This window comes from Perna viridis, chromosome 7 (assembly GCF_037379345.1).
Source record: "Perna viridis isolate PV_CMFRI_1.1 ecotype Kerala chromosome 7, ASM3737934v1, whole genome shotgun sequence".
NCBI classification, from domain to species: domain Eukaryota; kingdom Metazoa; phylum Mollusca; class Bivalvia; order Mytilida; family Mytilidae; genus Perna; species Perna viridis.
Window position 1 is genome coordinate 27,935,958 of NC_142451.1, and position 20,092 is coordinate 27,956,049.

General features: G+C 31.3%; 1 protein-coding gene across 32 annotated transcripts in view; it reads left to right on the plus strand.

The window, feature by feature from the left end:
* The window catches only part of LOC148612130 (uncharacterized), a 46,758-nt gene extending 40,690 nt beyond the window's left edge, over window positions 1-6,068 (plus strand). For 30 of the 32 annotated variants that reach the window (XM_088593293.1, XM_088593289.1, XM_088593271.1 and 27 more), the window contains 4 exons: window positions 440-511; window positions 2,163-2,234; window positions 3,219-4,762; window positions 5,021-6,068. In XM_088593293.1, the coding sequence (XP_088449419.1) occupies window positions 440-511; window positions 2,163-2,234; window positions 3,219-3,402 (328 nt within the window). In that variant the 3' untranslated portion in view covers window positions 3,403-4,762; window positions 5,021-6,068. The remainder of the gene's footprint in view (window positions 1-439; window positions 512-2,162; window positions 2,235-3,218; window positions 4,763-5,020) is intronic. The other 2 variants (XM_088593262.1, XM_088593261.1) reach the window with 2 other exon arrangements.
* The last annotated feature ends 14,024 nt before the right edge of the window (window positions 6,069-20,092 follow it).

Genomic DNA, 20,092 nt, shown 5'->3' on the forward strand with positions numbered 1-20,092 from the left:
TTTTACCTATCTAAAATAACAAAAACAAATAAATTATAAGGTAAGAGTCTTTTTCCCGACACAGTCGGTATAGTTTCGCTTTTTTACTTTTTGATCTTAAGGACGCTCTTCTATAGAAATGCAAGTCACCTGATCGCAATTCTGTTAGCCAAATACTGATAACTTAGTGGCGTTCGATATTTATCGAAAATTTAAACTGCGTGCCATATGTTAGTCTTTAATAATATGTAGAAAATTTAAGTAAAAAAAACACCAAAATTTTACTGCGCCGGCTATCGTTTTTTTAAGATAGTACTTGTTTATTAGATAAAGATTAAAATCTACACAAAACAATGCAAAGATTAATTCATCAGTACTAGTGTAACGATAAAAATATATTAACACCGCAAAAATAATTGTTTAAATTTTCATCTGCATTTCATAAATGATATCATTTAAGGTACCTACAAAGCAATATGCTTACTGTCCTTCACACAGGAACCTTTAGTGGGCTTGGAAATTTGAATCAAATGTAAGTTTTTACAAAAATGACAACTGTTATTGAAAATAATGACTCTTCTTCGTGAATTCGTCTTTTAAAATATAAGACTCAAAGATGATTTACAATCAATTCTAAATAATACGAGTATTGAAGTGTGATTGTCATATTTTACATTCACTCCCTTTGTATATACATGTACTACAGATTATTCAATGCAATGCACACAAAATATTTGTTATCATGAGTACTTGTTTCATATTTTATCATTTTCTTCCTAACATATCTTTTAAAGCTTTATCTTAGAATTACTATAATTTTTCTCGACAAAGCAAGGCTCCAATACATTCCATACTTTCTGTTGAATTTCAGTCTATCCATTTCTATACTTGATACATATATTGATTTTACTTAACAGAGTTTTAAGTTTATTTTTGTGAATATATAATTACAAACTATAGACACCCCCATCTCACTGGCCAGCGAGTGAAATGAAGGTGAACAGATCATAGATAAAAGTCAAGTACTAAAACTTGAATGAAGGACATGAAGGGTCGTTAAGCTATTATCAGTTCATTTTTGCTATCTTTTTCACCAATTACTGCAAACATGAAAAAAAAGGTAAATTATAAAATGATAAGCATTATAAAAGATATAAAATCATGGTTCGTTGATTTTAATGAAAATATATTTTCCGAAAATGCAAAAGGCAACATTTTGCCATGTGCATTATATCATGAAGCTGAACATATGTTACAGATTTCGATAATTTCTCAACTTTTCAGGCAAAGAAAAGAATTACAATGTGTTTCGTATTGATTAGTAGATGTTTTATCTAATAAAATGTTTGTTTCTTATTTTGATAGAATGTATACAAATGCTTTAAACTACAATGATCAAGAAGGTGGCGGTTAAGTTTTCATTTTAATTCGTGAACCATTTCCTTGATTAAGTATGCAATTGCAAAAATTAAGACCGTAAATTAAGTTAAATATATTTTATTGTCAGTTTTCAAAAGCAGAGGTTGGATCAATGACAAGTTGTTTATACTTATCACCTATATAACATTCATAACATTACATAGCATTTTCTTTATAATTCGGTCCGTTTACCAACTATCAGCAGCTGTTAAATCATACAGTTTATCAAAATAAAAAAAAAAAAAAACACAAAATGATATTTAATATATATTTTGAATGCTATTCCTCATATAGATGGTTAATTTTTGATTTACTACTAAATTGAGAAAAATGGTAGAAATCTTAATCAAATATGTTCACTACCATGATAAAATGCATGAGGTGAGGTGTTTGGCATTTTCAGACAAGCTATTGATCAAAATCATTGAATCTTATACTTAGTAGATAGTTGTCATTTTGCAGACACCCTTTCTTTGTTTGAAAAATTGCAGTTTTAGTGTGATTATTGAAAAAGTAATAAACATGAAATAAAAAAATAATAATTAGTGGTGCACGATTCTTGACGTCCTCCATTTAAGATCAATTAAAGTACTTGACTTATATTTTCAATCCGTTCACCTTCTTTTCTTTCGCTTGACAGTGTGACAAAACGGAATAGCATACCAATTCTTATTTCATAGTAAGTATTTCTGTTTTTATAACGTAGTTGTTTGAAATCAAGTATTTCCTATTACATTATAATAATTTATTTTTATTTTCATTAGACATCTTGAAAACAACAATTTAACAGATATCAATCCCGAAGAATATGCTAACTTGACAAGTCTCAAATACTTGTAAGTCTATTAGTGATTTTGTTTTAAATTGTACATAAAATGTTTATTTGCATATATATTTTCATATCTTACTTCTTTTACTACGAATAGTGTAAAAGTTTCCAAACACCTGAGTCATTACTTCAAATGATTTCTGATTGACGCCTTATACTCACTGGCCACAATATATCATACTTGTTTGCTCGTTGTAAGTACCCGATGCTTTGAAACAATGCTGCTTATTTATTTCTAGGATCTCTGTCTAAATTTTAGTTATCTGGTTTGAGTCTAGTTTGTTCACAAATACTTTCTTCCTCGGTGTAATTATGTACTCTTTTCCTAAATTGTATCATCATTGTAAATTTGTTGACGTCTTTTAAACATGAAGATTGGTGTCGATAATGTTGCATGTTTGTTTCTATTAACAAGTTATGGAGATTGAAGATGCACTTGTTTTCGTTTTTCGGAATTCGTATGATAAATTTTGTCAATATCAAAGTTATTGCTAGCATATTACTTAAATTAAACAGCTAGGATTTGAGCAAAAATAAATGTGAAACTAAATGGGAACAGTAGATATACTAGAAGTGTACCTTGGAATGTTTCAGTCACTGAGATTTGCTGCATTCTGCTATGTCCCAATAAGATGATAAATTGGAAAGACTGAATAACCAAATCATGCTAACGAATGCCAAGTAACGTCTAGATTAAACGGGTGTTCGACACTTGTTCCGCACACGAGTTATATCGTAATATGTTTTTGGCACGAGGGATAATATTTTTGTTATTTTTGACTTCCTCCATTATTCGTTGCAGTTTTCAACATGAATTTTAAATTTGTGAACGGCGGGATTATATTCGTGTTGAGACTATTTGTGACGTTTTGTGGGAGAAAATCCGAGAGTGGCATTAAAAAAAAAACATTCGGTACATTAATGCAATCTATATAATAAGTAAATTTCTTACTAAATCTGATTAGAACTCCATTCTATCATGATTTTATAGGAATTTAGATGTACTTTGTGGTTGCAATACATATCCGTTTTGGTCATGGATAAAATTTGAGAGAAAATTTAAAACAACTATTCGATGCTATAACCGGAAAAACCAGTATTTATACAGCATGGTCAAGACGGACTTTCAAACATGCCAAGGTAATGTTTGTTTTATGTTTTGTTTCATTTGTTAATCAATATGTTACATTATTGCTTGTTTGATATGCCATGTCTGCATACATGTACTGGAAAAATAAAATTTGAAATATCAAATTAATGTTTTCACATTATAAAGATACAAAACTTGTTTATTTCAATATGTCAATTAATACTGTGTCTAGTACTAATATTTATTGCTGTTTTAGGGTTTCAGATTACAGTTTTGTTTCTTTATTACCTGTTATCTATCTGAAATGAGTTTGACATTTCAGGTTCAGCAAGAATTCTAAATGTACGATATCAATAATCATTATCTTGTTCTTTTCTGTAGATACAAAGTAAAATGTTGGATTTATATGTATTTGTACGTTAATTATACAATCAGTTTTACCACTTTTTAAACGTTGCAAACAAATAATTGATTCATAACTTAATAATTATAAAATAGGTTAAATACATATTTTACGTTTTCTTACTCTACATTTGCTTGATATATAGTTTTCTTGATGAACCACTGAAAGGTTAAGTCATATATGTTTCACTATTAACCTTTACCGTGTCGTATAGTAAAGCTTGCTGTGAATTTAGATTCGTATGTCTGTTTTCTATTTTAATCAGACGCAGTGCTTGATTTAGTTTTATATATTTGGCATATGCTTCTGCATACTTGCTATTGTGTATAAATTCTTCAATATTTTTTTTTTATAAATTGCCAAAATATTATGCTTTTATCCACTTTAAAGATCTTATTGTTTTCAAAAGCAATAAAATAGTGATTTATTCAAATAACCGTAATAACATATACTAAAGATAAATTTTTAAACGAGCTAAATGAATATAAATCTATAAATATTATTTACATCATTTTTAGTCTTTATTTTAAAAAAGCACAATTACTAAATGCTTCATGACGAAAAATAGCAATAATTATAATTTTGAAGTTCGTAAAATGTACTGTCTTTTTCATCTTGTTTCTTGATGTTATTTCGTTTGATGTTTTCTTTATATCTTAAAGAACGGGTAATTGTTTAAGTTTGTTTCATGAAGAATGTGATTCAGAACTGTTATGCTAACTACTATAATGAACACTAGATGAAACAAAATATGTTGTAATAGAAAATCGGACAACAAAAAAAAAAAATAAATAAATAAAAAAAACCAAAAATACAAAATAAAAAAAACCAAAAAAACCGATATCCCTTCATCTATGTACACAAATTATGAAAATTGTATCATTTGATTGTGTATTGATTTATTATACGGTATCAAGTTTCTAACAGTCTTTTCTAGTATTTAAAGGTTCCGCGTTTAGATGAATAGAGATTGTAGGATTTTAAGGTTTATCAACATCACCAGTTATCGGTATCTTACAGAGTACATGTATTATGTACTATGGTAAGTAAGTTTAAAACTATTTTTTATGCCAGTACCGTTATCAAAATATATTCAAATGGTGGCCTATAGACTTAAATCATTTGTAAAAGGATATATAAAATATTTGTTACCGTTGATAAAAGACTAGTGCATAATATTATTTGAGTGTATCTGTGATATTTATTTAGCTAATTAAAATAGAGATTTCCATTTAAAAGAGTCCAGTAAGCAATTTCACATGTAGATCTGATACAGTTTAATGTACTTAATATTTTGTAGATCAAGACAGATGTTCTCAACACTTTATTGCTGAAATATTACTCCAATACAACATTCAAACTTTGGCATAAGCAACGTTCTCTTCAGCAATGCATTTAACATTTGTAATGAAACTTTGGTCGTCAACAACTATAAATGAAACTTAAAAAGAGACTACTGTCACAAAACAGTTGAATGGGGTTGAGTTACTTTAGTAACCCTTTCAGATAAAGAAGAGCGGTTTCTTTTTTGTTAAAGATACACCACAACGTGTATAAACACAAATTACTGCATAGATGCATTCTACATCCTGTAACTATATGTGAAAAAAGGATACTACTGTCACGAAACCGTTTTTTTTAAATACTGAAAATAACTTATACTTACAACAAGACACGTCTGTCCTACGAACCTTTACTCGCGAGTCTTCAACGGCTGATATGTTTTGACAAACAAATTGCATTTCTTTGCTTGGTTGGACTGGTAAATTACCTCTTTCTAAGGTATTAACAATATATACAGTAAGAGCTATGACAAGGGAAAGCTTTCCAGAAATGGCAGAATATGATTGATTGATTGATTGATTGATTGATTGTTGGGGTTTAACGCCGGAGCAGCAATATTGCAGCTATTTTCAGGCGATAAACATGAAATGATGATGATGAAATGAAAATATAAAATTTTGTGAAGTTTGTTTGTTGTTGAAATGAATGTAAATTAGAATGGACTTCAAGCATTGCTTTTACTATTTCTTCTTCATGTCATGTAATAGCATGGTTTTAGCCTATTCCTGTGAGAAACGAAGCTAATTAAATACTTAAACATGACTTTGCCTAAATGCATCGAAACAGCTCCTGTTTGGGATAGACTTCCCAAATGCCCTTTGTCCCATTGTTCAATTTCCCATTGCAATTTCCCCAATCTATAATCGCATCTTTGCCCCAGTCGTAGCTGTATTAACTATGATTCATTACCCAATTCTCCATTTTTGTTTGTGATTTAACGGAACGAAATAGTAAAGTATGATATGTTAATACATACATAACTAATAAAAATGAAATTTACGTCATGACGGTGATTTATTCATTTTATACATACGCTTTGAAACTGGTTTTCAAAATGGATGATGAAATATATTACTGTAATTAAAAGTTTCATCCATTTTCGATACATGAAAAAGATTTGTTATTATTTCATTTTTTATCGAGGGAAACGTATTAGTCGATTTTGAAAGAGGAAATCAATGGAACTATGATTTAAACGAAAGAAAGAAGTCAAAGAAAACATAGTTCAAATGAAACAACTAGAAAGGAAATACTCATGCAGAGCACAGTGATATAATAACCATAGTAAAACGCAAATAAAAACAAAAGTAAATGAGAAATCCGGAATCCGCAATCAAAAACCCAAAGTAAAGCAACCTGGATCAGGTGCACTGGTGAAGTAAGTCCACTATGCCCTTTCAGAAACCCCAAAACCCCAATGAAACGATGGATGAAAACAAGGAAGAGGATAAGAAGACAAAGTATGGCGACAAAAAAAGAAATATTATCAAATTGAGAAGAATATCATGTACAACCAGTGTTAAAAAGTGTTTAAATTTCGCAAATTCGAATTTAGAAACATAATTTTTCAATAGCTCAAACCCCTTCCGGATCGCCCAAGTTCACGTTATTTTCATTCTGTAATGTTTATACGTTTGTATTCACTTAACTCCTTTCCTTTAGTATTATGTGATTCATTTTAATTGCGACCTGTTTTATTGTATGTTAACTTTTTTAAATGTAACGAAATATGCCATTCCATAAATTATTACACGTGAGCGTATTTCTTCTCAATGTAGACTTTTCTGTTTACGGATGAGTGCGGGACTGTATTAATAAGTAGGTCTTGCTTTTGTTTCATAAAATACAAATATATCAAATTGAGAGTTTCCTAAAGTCTTTCAGTTCAAATATTCAAGTGATTTCATCGGTCGAAATATGAGTACAGGAAATATGTGAAAAATATCTCAAATATTATCAGATTTTGTTTTCTGTGGACCCTTCTCCCGAATTACAAGGAAATTTAAAATAAAAATTGACTTACAATCAAAAACGTAATCGGAGACCAGCGTTGTCGTAAATATAAATCTCGAAAACACACTTTTGTTATTAATCATCATATCAATAAGGGTAACAACAATTTTACTAAATGCTAATATGACCCATAATCAAAGTCAAAATCAGATATAATAGTTACTACACCAGAGTAGCTGATACCACAAAGGCCGTGACTTGGTACAGGTATTTAAAACAAACTGTGGTGTGAATATACCAGTGTTGATTAAATAGCATTTGCATAAACCACTTTTCCTCATACCCATGATTCAAGAGTCTGTTACGCAGATATTCGTGGCGTTCTAAAAAATCAGAGTAGTTAGTACTTGTACTAGTAGTTATGTAGCTGCACAGGTAAGGACATCTTATAATTTTGAAACTAAAGTCGTCTCTTTTACCATAAATAATAGTACTGAGATGACCACTGTTGTTGAATTCGAGAAGCAATACCTAAAAGCAGAGAAAAGCTGTTTCTGTAGCCTCTTTTATCTCAAGCTGTGGAGGTAATTCAATTATTTATTTAAATACTTGAGAAGATTGTGAAGAAATAATTATGATAATAATAATATAAAAAAGATATAAAAAAAATGATTTTTTAACACACTTCTGAAATGATTCAGAAAAATATGTGGGATTGGAACCAAGAACAACATCATAATTTCTAGAATCAGCAAAAGATTTACAAATAATACCTTTTGAACGAAATTACTATTTGTCATTTCAAAACGTAGTGTAGAAAGTTAAGAAGTCAAACGTGTGACGAGATTTATTCACTACAAGAGTGTGTGGTGCATGTATTGCAACTAGCTGGCTCTTCAGTTCCAGAAGCCTAACTATAAGATTCCTATTGCGATACAAAAAGTCTGCGTAGTTACGGGAAGCTCTGGGATAACGGATGTTGTGATATAAACACTCCATACGTAGGTGCTCAAGGGATGTTGCCACAAATGAAAGGAAAGTTGACAATTCTGAAAAAAAAAGTCATCAAGTTTACGGTAAAGTTTGGTCAATAGTTTTCCCTTACCTTTGATCTCTAAGTGTAGATCAAGATATGAGGTTGCCCTCACAATGTCTGTAGTATCCTTTATCACAAGTTCTTTTGGGTAGATGCGATGTATCATGGGCCCGAATATAGGATTGTTTAATGATAGTACGTCATCGATATAGTGGGAACTGAGATGAAAGGATCTAGCTAATCGATATTCTTTCTTTCGGATCAAATCAGCTATAAAGTCAACTTCATGAGAGTGTAGGAATAGGTCAGCAAGTAGAGCAACACAATTTGTTCCCATTGGAATACCGACCGTTTGTTGAAAATGAAAAACGCGTCAACCACAATGGACAAATATGTTGTCGATAAAAAATCCAGCATTTTGAAAACATCTTCTTCTGTATATTTGGAAGATGCATTGGAATAATTTTTACAAAGTATGAGGAATCTCTACCAAGAACTATATAATTATATCTAGGTGTACCATCCTTCCTGGAGAAACATCGAATTTGTATGTTTTTGAGTCGAATCTTAACTGAGTATGAGGAATACAAGTATTCAGTGTTGAAAAATTATAGGTTTTAATGCTATTAAATTCTAATAATAATCTTGAATTGAGGGTCTTCAACGGATTATTTGAATTTTTCAGAATCCACAATGAATAAATACCACTACGGGGGTAACAACTGTTGTAGTAAGACTGGAGACCCTCTTTTACAGCTGTGAATATAGAGGTTAAAAGTTTTGAAAGAGGTTTGTTGGTACATTTTGCAGATCCAACTATGTAGCTTTGTTTGCATTGATTCTTGTACATCTGGTTGACGTTGGATCACGCACACAATGCAATTTCAGTTGATAGTATTTTTTTTCCGGACACACCAAAATCGTAGTAAATAACACATAAACATATTTTTTAATATTAAATGTAATCCTCGGTTCTTTTAATCTACAAAATTAACAATTGAATAAATCCTAATCTTTTCGAATTACAACATGACAGCATTTTTCGTATCGATGTTGACGTCACAGAGAGGCGTGAAACGTCAAAGTACTTGTAGTAAACAAATAAAACGTGATGTTTCTATTTACAGAGGCCTAACACTACAATAATCGACGAATTCCTAAGTTATACATGTTACCAGTTAAAAATACTTCAAGTTAGGGTAAGTTGTATCTTTGATTATCATTGTTTGGGTATAAGACGTTTGTAAATATGTCCGGAACAGGCTCGGCAGGGGTTCATTCAACACTGAACTACTAACATACATCGAACAACTGTCTTTAGACTTTCAAAAATAACCATCTGCCGAAATATTTATTGAAATGATAAATACATTACAACCCGATCGCGAATTTGTAAACTGATACTAGTAAATGGTTATTTAATCTCATTTTAAGAGTTTCAAAAAAACTGTAAAGTACTTTTCTTAAACAAACTCTATTAGATCAGGGATGCAAATTGTTTTCATTTTAATAATATTAGATGACATGTCAAATTGTTGTTATGTTTGTTATTGATTATTGAATTCATTTCGACCATGTGGCCATGGCTTTTAAACAACTGACAAGTAATTTAATTGCATGAAAGATATGCTAATTTGAATTTACCGAATTTCGAGATATATTTCTAAGCTTCAAAACCATGGACAGCAGGGTTAACTTTACTAATGGTTAATATTTCTATCACGTTGATGACAGTATAGAATCTTGAGTATAGAATATTGAACTTTAACATTTTTTAACTGAAAATTTGTGAATAAATACTCCCTTGAACTTAGATGCAGGATTCAATTTTGATTTCAAGAAATGCTTTGCAAAATTAACAGAGAGAAGCATTCACCTGCCATAATCCATGTGTACATTATACATGTACATTGATATTGGATGTAATAAGGGAAATGCAATTTGTTATGCATCCAATTGAAAGTGGATTTAAAAAAAAAACAGTTTTGTGCAAGATTTTGTTTAAACTACATTCATATGACTGGATGGGGGTATTAATGGAATCATATTCTATTTGACAGATACAGTGATTAATGTGATTAAGATAATTGTCTATAATTGTGCTAACACTCATTGGTGTGTATACATAATTATTTTTTAAAATAAAATGTTAAACAAATATGATTAATATCATAAATATTTTTTGTAGGGAATTTAGTTTACAATACATGTTTAAAATGTGTTCTGTAATAAAATTATACCATACCTTTCTTCTGTAATTTTAATCTGAACTTAAGTTGAAAACTCGGAAAATTAGAAGAAGCATGATCTTTCCGGGTAATTATGCACTTGTTAACTATAAAACATATCTTGGGGTATGTTCATAGCCATATTATATAGGAGAAAATAATTGAATTACTGCATGCATATACATGTACATATATGACCACTTAAATAGCACTGGCATCGTTAAACAAATATTTATGTAGTGATGTACAGGCATACGTACATAGCTCTAAATAAAATTTATTATGGCCTCCCTGAAGTAAGTATTAAATTCATATATTTCTTATATGATAATACTTCATTTGGAACTATTATGAAATGTATTTGTGTGCTTGGGGGGGGGAACATATATCATATAAAAAGGGAGGTTTCATTGTTTTGTTCTGCGGAAAAGGAAAGGGAGTCATCTTTAACACGAGTTATTTACTTTTCTGCAAATAATATTAATATGATAAATGACTACATTATCCAATGAAATGAAATATTGATTTTACCTTTCAAAAAAAATAAGAAACTCAAAGCATAGTCTGCTATACCGGATATTCACACATATCTGTCACATGTCAACGTATCTATGGTTGCGAGTGCGCTTGCACAAAGACGCCGCATTGTGAACAATTATATGGTTTATATGGTTAAGAATATGCAAAAGTTCAGTGGCATGCGCTATATCGATTTGCTTGATTTATACTTCATTTCAAAGTGGATATTTCATTTTACCTGAAAAATTCTGCGGGAAGTTACTTTTCGAAAGCGTTTTGTTTTAATACAAGAAAACGCAAAGATATCTCATCTCAAGCACTTTGTGTTTGGGAAGTTCTACTTAATGAACTCGTCTACTTAAAAATGAACATAAAGTATAAAGATGAGTTAAAAGTGGCTCATTTCCGTTGATGAAAATATGACAATTTATGCCATTTCTCCTTAACACATCCGCGATGTAATTTGGTTCGATATTTAGATAAAGGATACTATATTGTCATTTCAACTGATCGTACAAACAAGATTATACATCTTATTCAAACTTGGATATGAGATAAAGTAAATATACTCCGACTGATACTTACATATAATAAGATCATTTTCCTGGAAAATGAGAGCGCCATTTTAAAAAAACCGTACCATCACATTTCACATCAGCTTTTTTATTCGTATCCACCCAAGCCATGAATGATTTCATTGCAATACACTACTGCAGGTGAGAGGGTTTCCATAAATGTGTCTACAATAGTATTATCATATGAAGTAATTTGAACAAAAAATATATTAGACAAAAAATAATTTTGACATCAAGGGACATAAGATTGAACGAATGTGGCTTGATTTCCATTGACAGATGTTTAATGCAAAAGAATGTATTCCTGGGACATGAATAACAGAGAGACACAACAAAGAATATACGATAACCAACTAATACGTACAAAGCAACAAAAGTAAATGAGCAACTCGGACTTCACTATAAACTGGGAGCATGGACCAGGAAACGATCGATCAAATATATAAATTTTACTTTGTTCCTATTTACATGTATCATCTTTTCCTTCTCAGAGCCATTATGAGGACCAAATTTAAAAAAAAAAAAAAGAACTTTCTTTCTTCTAATTGAGATACGTTAAATATATGGAAATTAAAGATCGAGGGTACCATTACCACATTAATTGTATACTTTCTTTTTTTTTATATTTAAATATTCCATTTATGTTCTGAAACTTATCATCTTACGTTACGAAGTAAATAATGATTTTAAGTACCGGTCGGTGTAAAAATCGGGCAATGGATGGCATATCATAATTCTCAATTAAATCTTTAAAAAAATGATATATAAATAATAAATAACATTACCATTGTGACTCAGGAATGCAATGGAAGGTGAGGCTTTCATCTATAAACATATGACATGTATGGTTGCCTTTATTAAACCTCCAGTTTTGTTTTTGTTCATGACAACTACTTTACTCTTAAATATGCACTGGTTGTTACTACATTTCAATGATAAGAAACGACAGCCACTGTAAAATAATCTTTAGCATTTAATGGCAAGGATGGTTACGATAAAGGAAAAAATGCAACAAGAGTTTTATCCAATTACATGTCAATGTACATGCCACAGAAATAAGAGTATAGTAGCTAATCTAATCAAAACATCACTTACATAACTCTTGATAAAAAATATTAAGGATGATTTTCTTCAATTGGGGGTGCAATACAAATTCTTGTGGAAATTTGGGGAGGCCTGCGATGCCATCAGACTGTGACCCCCTTCATTTACAGTTTAAAAATAGGTTAACTGTGTGTATAGGATTTCAATTATTAAACCATACAATTTTAATTTGAGAGCAAATTTATAATTTTAGTACATTTATTCATAAAAAGTAGGCAGGCTGCAAAACATTTATGGTGAACTTAAAAAAATTATGAAAAAAATATTTTTAACTTTAACCACACGTTTATCGTATAATAAATATAAAAAGCTTCTACAAATAAAGTTTGAGAAGAGAAATATTTATTGTTAGATATTCATATTTTATCTATTGAAATTATCCGTACAATCGTTTTGCCTCTGTCGACATCAATATCTCAAATGTATCAGGGAGACTATTTTCGTGCTTTACGCATTAAAGACAGCAATACTACTTTTTGTTCTTTAATAGAGCAATGAAACATTTTCTCTTCAACTTTGCTTCAACTCACATTGTTGTCAAAGGATTGAGACCTTTTATTAGGTTCAGGCTGCTTGTGGTAATTTTGTTATAAGAAACAACCCTGAAAAAAGAATTAATCAATATATAAATAATTACATAACTTTAAGTTCAACATTAGATGGCGTTTGTTATTGATATTTTCAGGTTGAAAAAAAAACAACAACAACAAAAAAAAAAAAAAAAAAAAAAAAAAAAAACCTATTAAACCACGAATTATACATTGTACTTAGCTCATTTACCTGTATACACGTCAGCGTAAGAGTAAATTAGAACATTTTCGCCAAAGAAAAATACAAAAAGATACAAGGAGAGCTGAATGTACTCAAATGAATATACTTACCACAAATTTGTTGGCTCAAAACGGTCAGCCAGTTTCAAAACTGAAATTGTACACCATCATACCACCATCCCATTATTTCATGAACACGATTATAAATTTATATTGCAAGGACTAATATGATATATCAATTTATACAGCAGTATAATCGTTAAAACTTCGTCGTATATCAGTTATACGTACAGCCATTCAAGCTTCCTTTGATCTTTAAACCAATTAACTTCAAGACTAAATATTTCGTTCTTATATAAAGCCTTGAAAAATAAAAAAAATAATGGTTTCGATACCCGCTGTATTGTTGTCAAAGTAATTTGATTTGTTTGAGTGGGTAACAAATCCACTTTATATAAACGGATTTCTATCACGTGTCAGAATTCAGTATTTTATTTCAAACTATTACAATATAAATGTTTAATCAGAAAGATACGCATTCAAGGGGTATATTCATGTGTTCTAGTTTTTGACCTTTAAATGACTAAAACGTTTAGCTCATTGTCATAAAGGACTTTTTTTCGTGATGGAAATATTACTTAAATTAAACAAAAAGATTAATCTTGTTAATTTAAGCTGCGTACTTTTTGAAATTCCGCAACAAAGTATAGTTTTATAAAAATTTTCTTTTTTTTTGTTTTATAAAAAAGACATTTGCTGATAGTTGTTAGAACCGAACAACCAGGCTACAGTCTTCTGGCGACTAATTATTTTGTTGATAGTTGCCTTGATACAAAAAGATTTTATTTCAAAATATTTAAATTGTTGATTTGGTCATAACTTCTTGCAAAGAAACACTTTTAAATAATTTTGCTGTAATTCGTACAAAGATGTTCTTGTTATGCGTTGATAAACTGCATAAAAGGTTTCGTTACAGATTAGACCAATTCAACTAAAAGTTCCCAATCACACGTTCAGTCTGCAGACCATCTATTCCAGTACAAAAATTCTGACTATTTTAAAATTATCAAACCATGTTCCATCACTTTAAACGATATATTTGACTACAACGATGACGAACCACATTGTACCATATCAAAATGTGGTATAAAAAATTGCAAAACATGCAACATTCTTATAACCGACCCTTACATCTCCAGTTCCCTTACACACAAAACCTTCCATACAAGAAGTCACGATGACTTAAGTTGCAAATCAACAAACTTAATATATGGATTAGAATGCAACTTATGTGGTTTAATATATGTCGGAGAAACGCAAGATCGATTAAATAAAAGAATGTACGGTCATCGTTCGGGAATTAACACCACCAAATTCCCGACAATTTATAAAGACTTTAATCAACAAGATCATTCAATCCTCTCCATGAAAGTTCGTATTTTAGAAAAAAAATTACCATCCTACGAACAGTCCCGTTCTAAGTAAAAACTATCGTAGGGAAAGAGAGAAGTACTGGATACGCAGACTAGGTACTGCAATACCTTACGGATGCAATGACAACATCAAAAGTATAGGAAACCTTTCAAGCCAATATAACAATAACATAAATGTGATGAATTTATTTGACAAAAATCCAAGACGGTAAAGGAGTCATGGCCATCGCCACTATACGTCACCTAAGTTACATGATGTCTCCATAGATGGTCTCCTTCCTTTCATACAAATCCTGTTGGACTTCATCACATTAGAACCAAACTTTATTCTATACCGCTCACTCTACTACACTCCCTTTACAAAACAAGTCTTGACACTCCTGTTTCTGACCCTACCTCATCATTATGCAGACTTGTTTCCATCATTTTGGATATTGGTTTCCACAGACTCTTTAAACCAGTTTGTGTGAAAAGTCAAGATGAAGAAAAACGATTATTTCTTCCAGTACCGTTTGTCAACAAAGGTATTGATGCAATTAATTTGGCTAACATCCTCCATCACAAAAACGTTACCAACAAAGTTCCCCCATATTTCAAAGACAAATCCATACCAATTATTTCACATTCCTATACTTCACCCATCGCATCCAAAATTTTCAATTATAAAAGGCTATTGCAGAACCTCGAGATTGAGGACTTCAAGGCTAAACCACCTGACTGTTCTGGCAAAACTTCTCCATTCAAATATGATCCTTCTGGTCACGTCGTTACGGGAGATTTAATCATTATCGAAAAAGAATCTCTGCGTAATATCCTTTCTAAAGGTCTCAAGTACCGTGAACCACGCTCCATAAATTGGAATTATAACTTTAAAGTTCTTATGTATGCCGTCGAGGACTATGCAAGAAAATGGATAAAACAAGAACAAGAAGACATTGATTCTCTGTCAGAGTGGTTGAAGGCCGTTAGGTCTTTAATTTTGAAACGAATGAAAGTTTTAACTAGGTCAATGAGTGCCAAGGCTACATCAGTTTTCAAAGACCCCGATGTAGCAAAAACATTATCTACTATACATGACAAGTGTGTTGTCGTACCAGCAGACAAAGCCCAAAACAACATTGTTTTTGTCTGCAAAACGTTTTATATCCAATATTTATTATCAGAGGTAGACTTAGAAAATAATAGCAGTGATAAGACCTGCACTGCTGCCACTCCTTCCAAAGAAGAGATTGTAGAAAACCATAAATTTGTACTATCCTCTTTTGGTCTCTCTACCAAGGACGATGATTGTGATTTACCGTCTATGTACTGGATTCCTAAACTTCACAACAATCCATACAAACAACGTTTCATATCTGGATCTGCAAAATGTACCACCAAACCTCTTTCAAAACTTTTAACTTCTATACTCACAACTGTCAAAGAGCGTCTACAGTCCTACCACAACACTCGTTACTCCCGTAGTGGTATTAATTCAATGTAGATCCTGAAAAATTCGAAAGATCTTTTGGAGAAATCAGTTCAAGACTATTATTTGAATATAGTAGCATTAAAACCTATGATTTTTCAACACTGTATACTTCTATTCCCCATACTCAGTTAAAATCCCGACTTAAAAACATTATACATCGTTGTTTTTCCAAAAAAAGATGGTACACCTAGATACAAATATATAGTTCTTGGTAGAGATTCCTCATACTTTGTAAGAAATAATTCCAAATCATCTTCCAAATATGTAGAGGAAGATGTTTACAATATACTGGAATTTTTAATCGACAAATCAATGTGTTTTTGCACAAACGGTCGGTATTCCAATGGGAACAAATTGTGCCCCTTTACTAGCTGACCTATTCGTTCACTCTTATGAGGCTGACTTTATAGCTGATCTGATCAGAAAGAAAGAATATTGTTTAGCTAGATCCTTCAATCTCAGTTTCCGCTATATAGATGACGTGTTATCTTTAAACAATCCTAATTTCGGGGATTTGATACATCGCATCTATCCAAAAGAACTTGAGATAAAGGATACTACGATACTGTGAAGTCAACCTCATATCTTGACCTACACTTAGAAATCGATGGTAAAGGAAAACTATTGACCAAACTTTACAACAAACGTGATGACTTTTCATTCAGAATTGTCAACTTTCCTTTCATCTGTGGCAACATCCCTTTGGCTCCTGCGTATGGAGTGTTCATATCACAACTCATACGTTATGCCAGAGCTTGCCGAAACTACGCAGACTTTTCGTATCGCGCTAGAACTCTAACAACTAGGCATCTCCAATACTCTGTCCCCATTCGCCATCCGCCCCGTGCAGGTCCGGGTGTGAAAATAATAAGCCTGCAGCAGTCGTAAAAGGAGACTAAGTAGTGCTCTGCCACAGAGCAACTAGGATGTGTGCCCCAGGTGGTGGAATGGTGTACCCTTGGCGTGTTACATGCTGGGGTCGTCAGGCTATGATACGGAAAACCTGAACGCAAAAGATGGTGGTGCACCGTGTTAGGAAAGATGCCACTTTCCTCGCAAATTTAAAAACCCTGCTGTGGTATTCGATAGGAGTAGGAACCTTTGCACTCCGCCACAGGAGGCTAAACTCCCCGATCCGACTCTACCCATCCCTCCCTTTTATCTTGTGTCAATCAAAATTTGTCGACCCTATTATCCTTGTGTCCCATCCCTTTTTTCATTGCATCATCATCATTAAATGTTCATTTTATCACCCCTTTCATGTTTATCGCCTGCAAATAGGTGAAATATGGCTGCTCGGGCGTTGAACTGTATTTTTGTGGTTAACACGTAACACATACTTTACTGGTTGAAAAACTGACAAAATTGGAAGGTTAACGAGGCCTTTGAAGGAGTTTTCATTTATGCTTGATATCTGTAATTGTTCATATACCTACAAGTATATTTGTTTATATGAATTCGTACAGTTTATGTTATTTTATTAAACTTTATAATTTATTTTCGATTTGTAGCATTTTTGTCGTTCAACTGCATTCTACATCAGTTTGTATGTTTCCATATCAGCATTGGTGTATCATTTCTATTCTTTCCTGTCTCTGTATGATATGACATTATATATGTGGCCATGATATGAGCAACCACTAATATAGGTGGCACATTGGTCCCAAATCTTTCTTTTTTTTTAATTTGTACCACTTTATTTCCTTTACCTGAGTCGTTGATTTTTTTCAAATACAAATTTCTCTTTAATTGCCTTTACTACATATCTACAAGTTAGCAATAGGATGTTATCAATGCATATCTTAATTTGTAATTTTGAAGCTTACGTAACTTTGTCCATATATTATAATCGTTTGAACAATTGCTTAATGTTTATTTTGTTCGGATCAAAGGTGTATTTGTTATATCCAGAAAAGAATAAAGTATATCTTGTCATACTAACATGTATAGCAGATTATTGCAGGCTTCAAACACCCTATCCGGAACATCCGTGATTTTGTTATAAAAAAACGTCTATAATGAAAATGAAGATTATCAATCTCCGATAACGAATATAAAAAAATATAAAATAGATAGAATTACCATTAGAATTATTTCAGAAATATGATTAAACCGAAATTAATGCCAATAGAAACACAATCTTTGATATAAAATTTGATTTAAGATGCATTACATTTTCTTTTTGGATAAACATTTTTGTATGTAATATCTTATAGACCAAATTGTTTTATGTTATTGTTACGTCATCAACCTGTTTGGTGATTTACTCTTTAAATTGATATGAATTTACATAAATTAAATTATGAGGATTTTAATACGGAAGGTACCCAATTGAAAATAGCACAGGATATTTAGCGTGCACCACTTAATTAAGGTTCTTTTTTTCATAGAAAATAATATGAAAAAAATAATAACAGAAATTCTAGTAGAAAATTGTAGAAATCTGGTTAAATCCGAGATCCCTTAAAACAAGTTCATGATAATATTAGAAAAGTTCTTTATAAATGTCATATTGATAAATCTTTAAAAAAATGAAAATGCAAGTTTGAAAAAGTAGTAGTACTCGTTGATAACAAAACCTGATTTTGATGTTTAAGTTTTCCAAGTTGTCCGACAAATTTGCTTGTGCGAATGATTTCTGGTATTCCTTAGTTGAATAATTTCTTGTCGCTGACTTGTCACATCCACATTTAAATCTTAAGGAGACGTGACACAAAAAATAAGTTTTTGTTTTTTTTAATTTTTAGTTTTTTGACTTATATAATCTAATTTATATAATCAAAACGCCCGTTGTAGTCACTTATGTCGTTAAATTGAAGATACAATTATTGAAAATCGAATTTTAATTAGCATGAGATCACGTGACCGTGTTATGTTTTGGTTTTCAATTAAGTAGACCGATTGGTTGAAATGCATGGGTCATCTGCATTTGTTGCATAATGTCTACAACTGGACGTAACAATACTGAAGATTTTGGTTTGTCAACGAATGCATATTTACAGTTTTACATGTATCAATCAAAACCAGTTGGAGATGAAAATGATAAACAATGTCGAAAATATTAAACTATTACATGTTTGAAGACTAGACTATCCACTGTGAGACACACTACTTCTGTTACATAGAAATATTTCATTATGTTCTGTCATGTAAGATTGAACTTTTTACATAAAGCAAATTAAATTCACATTCTAAGATTTAAACTGTTCCGATATCGATCTTCAATTAAAAATTATTTCAACCTTTTTTGACGGAACGTTACTCCCGAATAGAGTACCAGTACAGGGTAGTGTAATATAAATCCCTGTCAGTATAGAGGATAATACGATCCTGTTTACTTATATTATGGTTTTTGAAAATTTCATTTGATTAACGATTAGGGTTTCTATAGGCTTCCTCGTGTTGTAAATCTTTTTTTTTTGCTAAATATGAATATTTTACCTGACCTATAAAAATATATTGCCCGGACTGGGGTCACCTATTATATATATATATATATAATTCAAATTATGTCAAATTATGTCAAATTCCCCATGTTAATTGAATTTCAAAATCCGTAAGACAAACGAAACTAAATTTTAATTCTTATTTATGTCATACACATGTGTCGACACCTGCGTCACGGGTCGCTGAACCATGTAAAGATAAAGGAGTCGCCCATGCTATCGCTTGTTCATAATTAAGTCTATCGGGTTTGTTTATTAATAAAACCCAGCGGCTAAGAAAAAAACGCTACACAGAGTGTTACTATTTTAGTTATACCTTCTTGTTCAAGTCCAAAATAGAGTGAAAAGAAGTTGTGTATGCACCACAGGGATGAATGCCTAACAAAAATGAAAACCTGACAAAAAACGAGAAGAACTTCAGTCTTTCCTAAACACGACTGTTGCACCCATACTATTTTCGGTGACGAATTAAATTTTTTGGGCACATGTATAC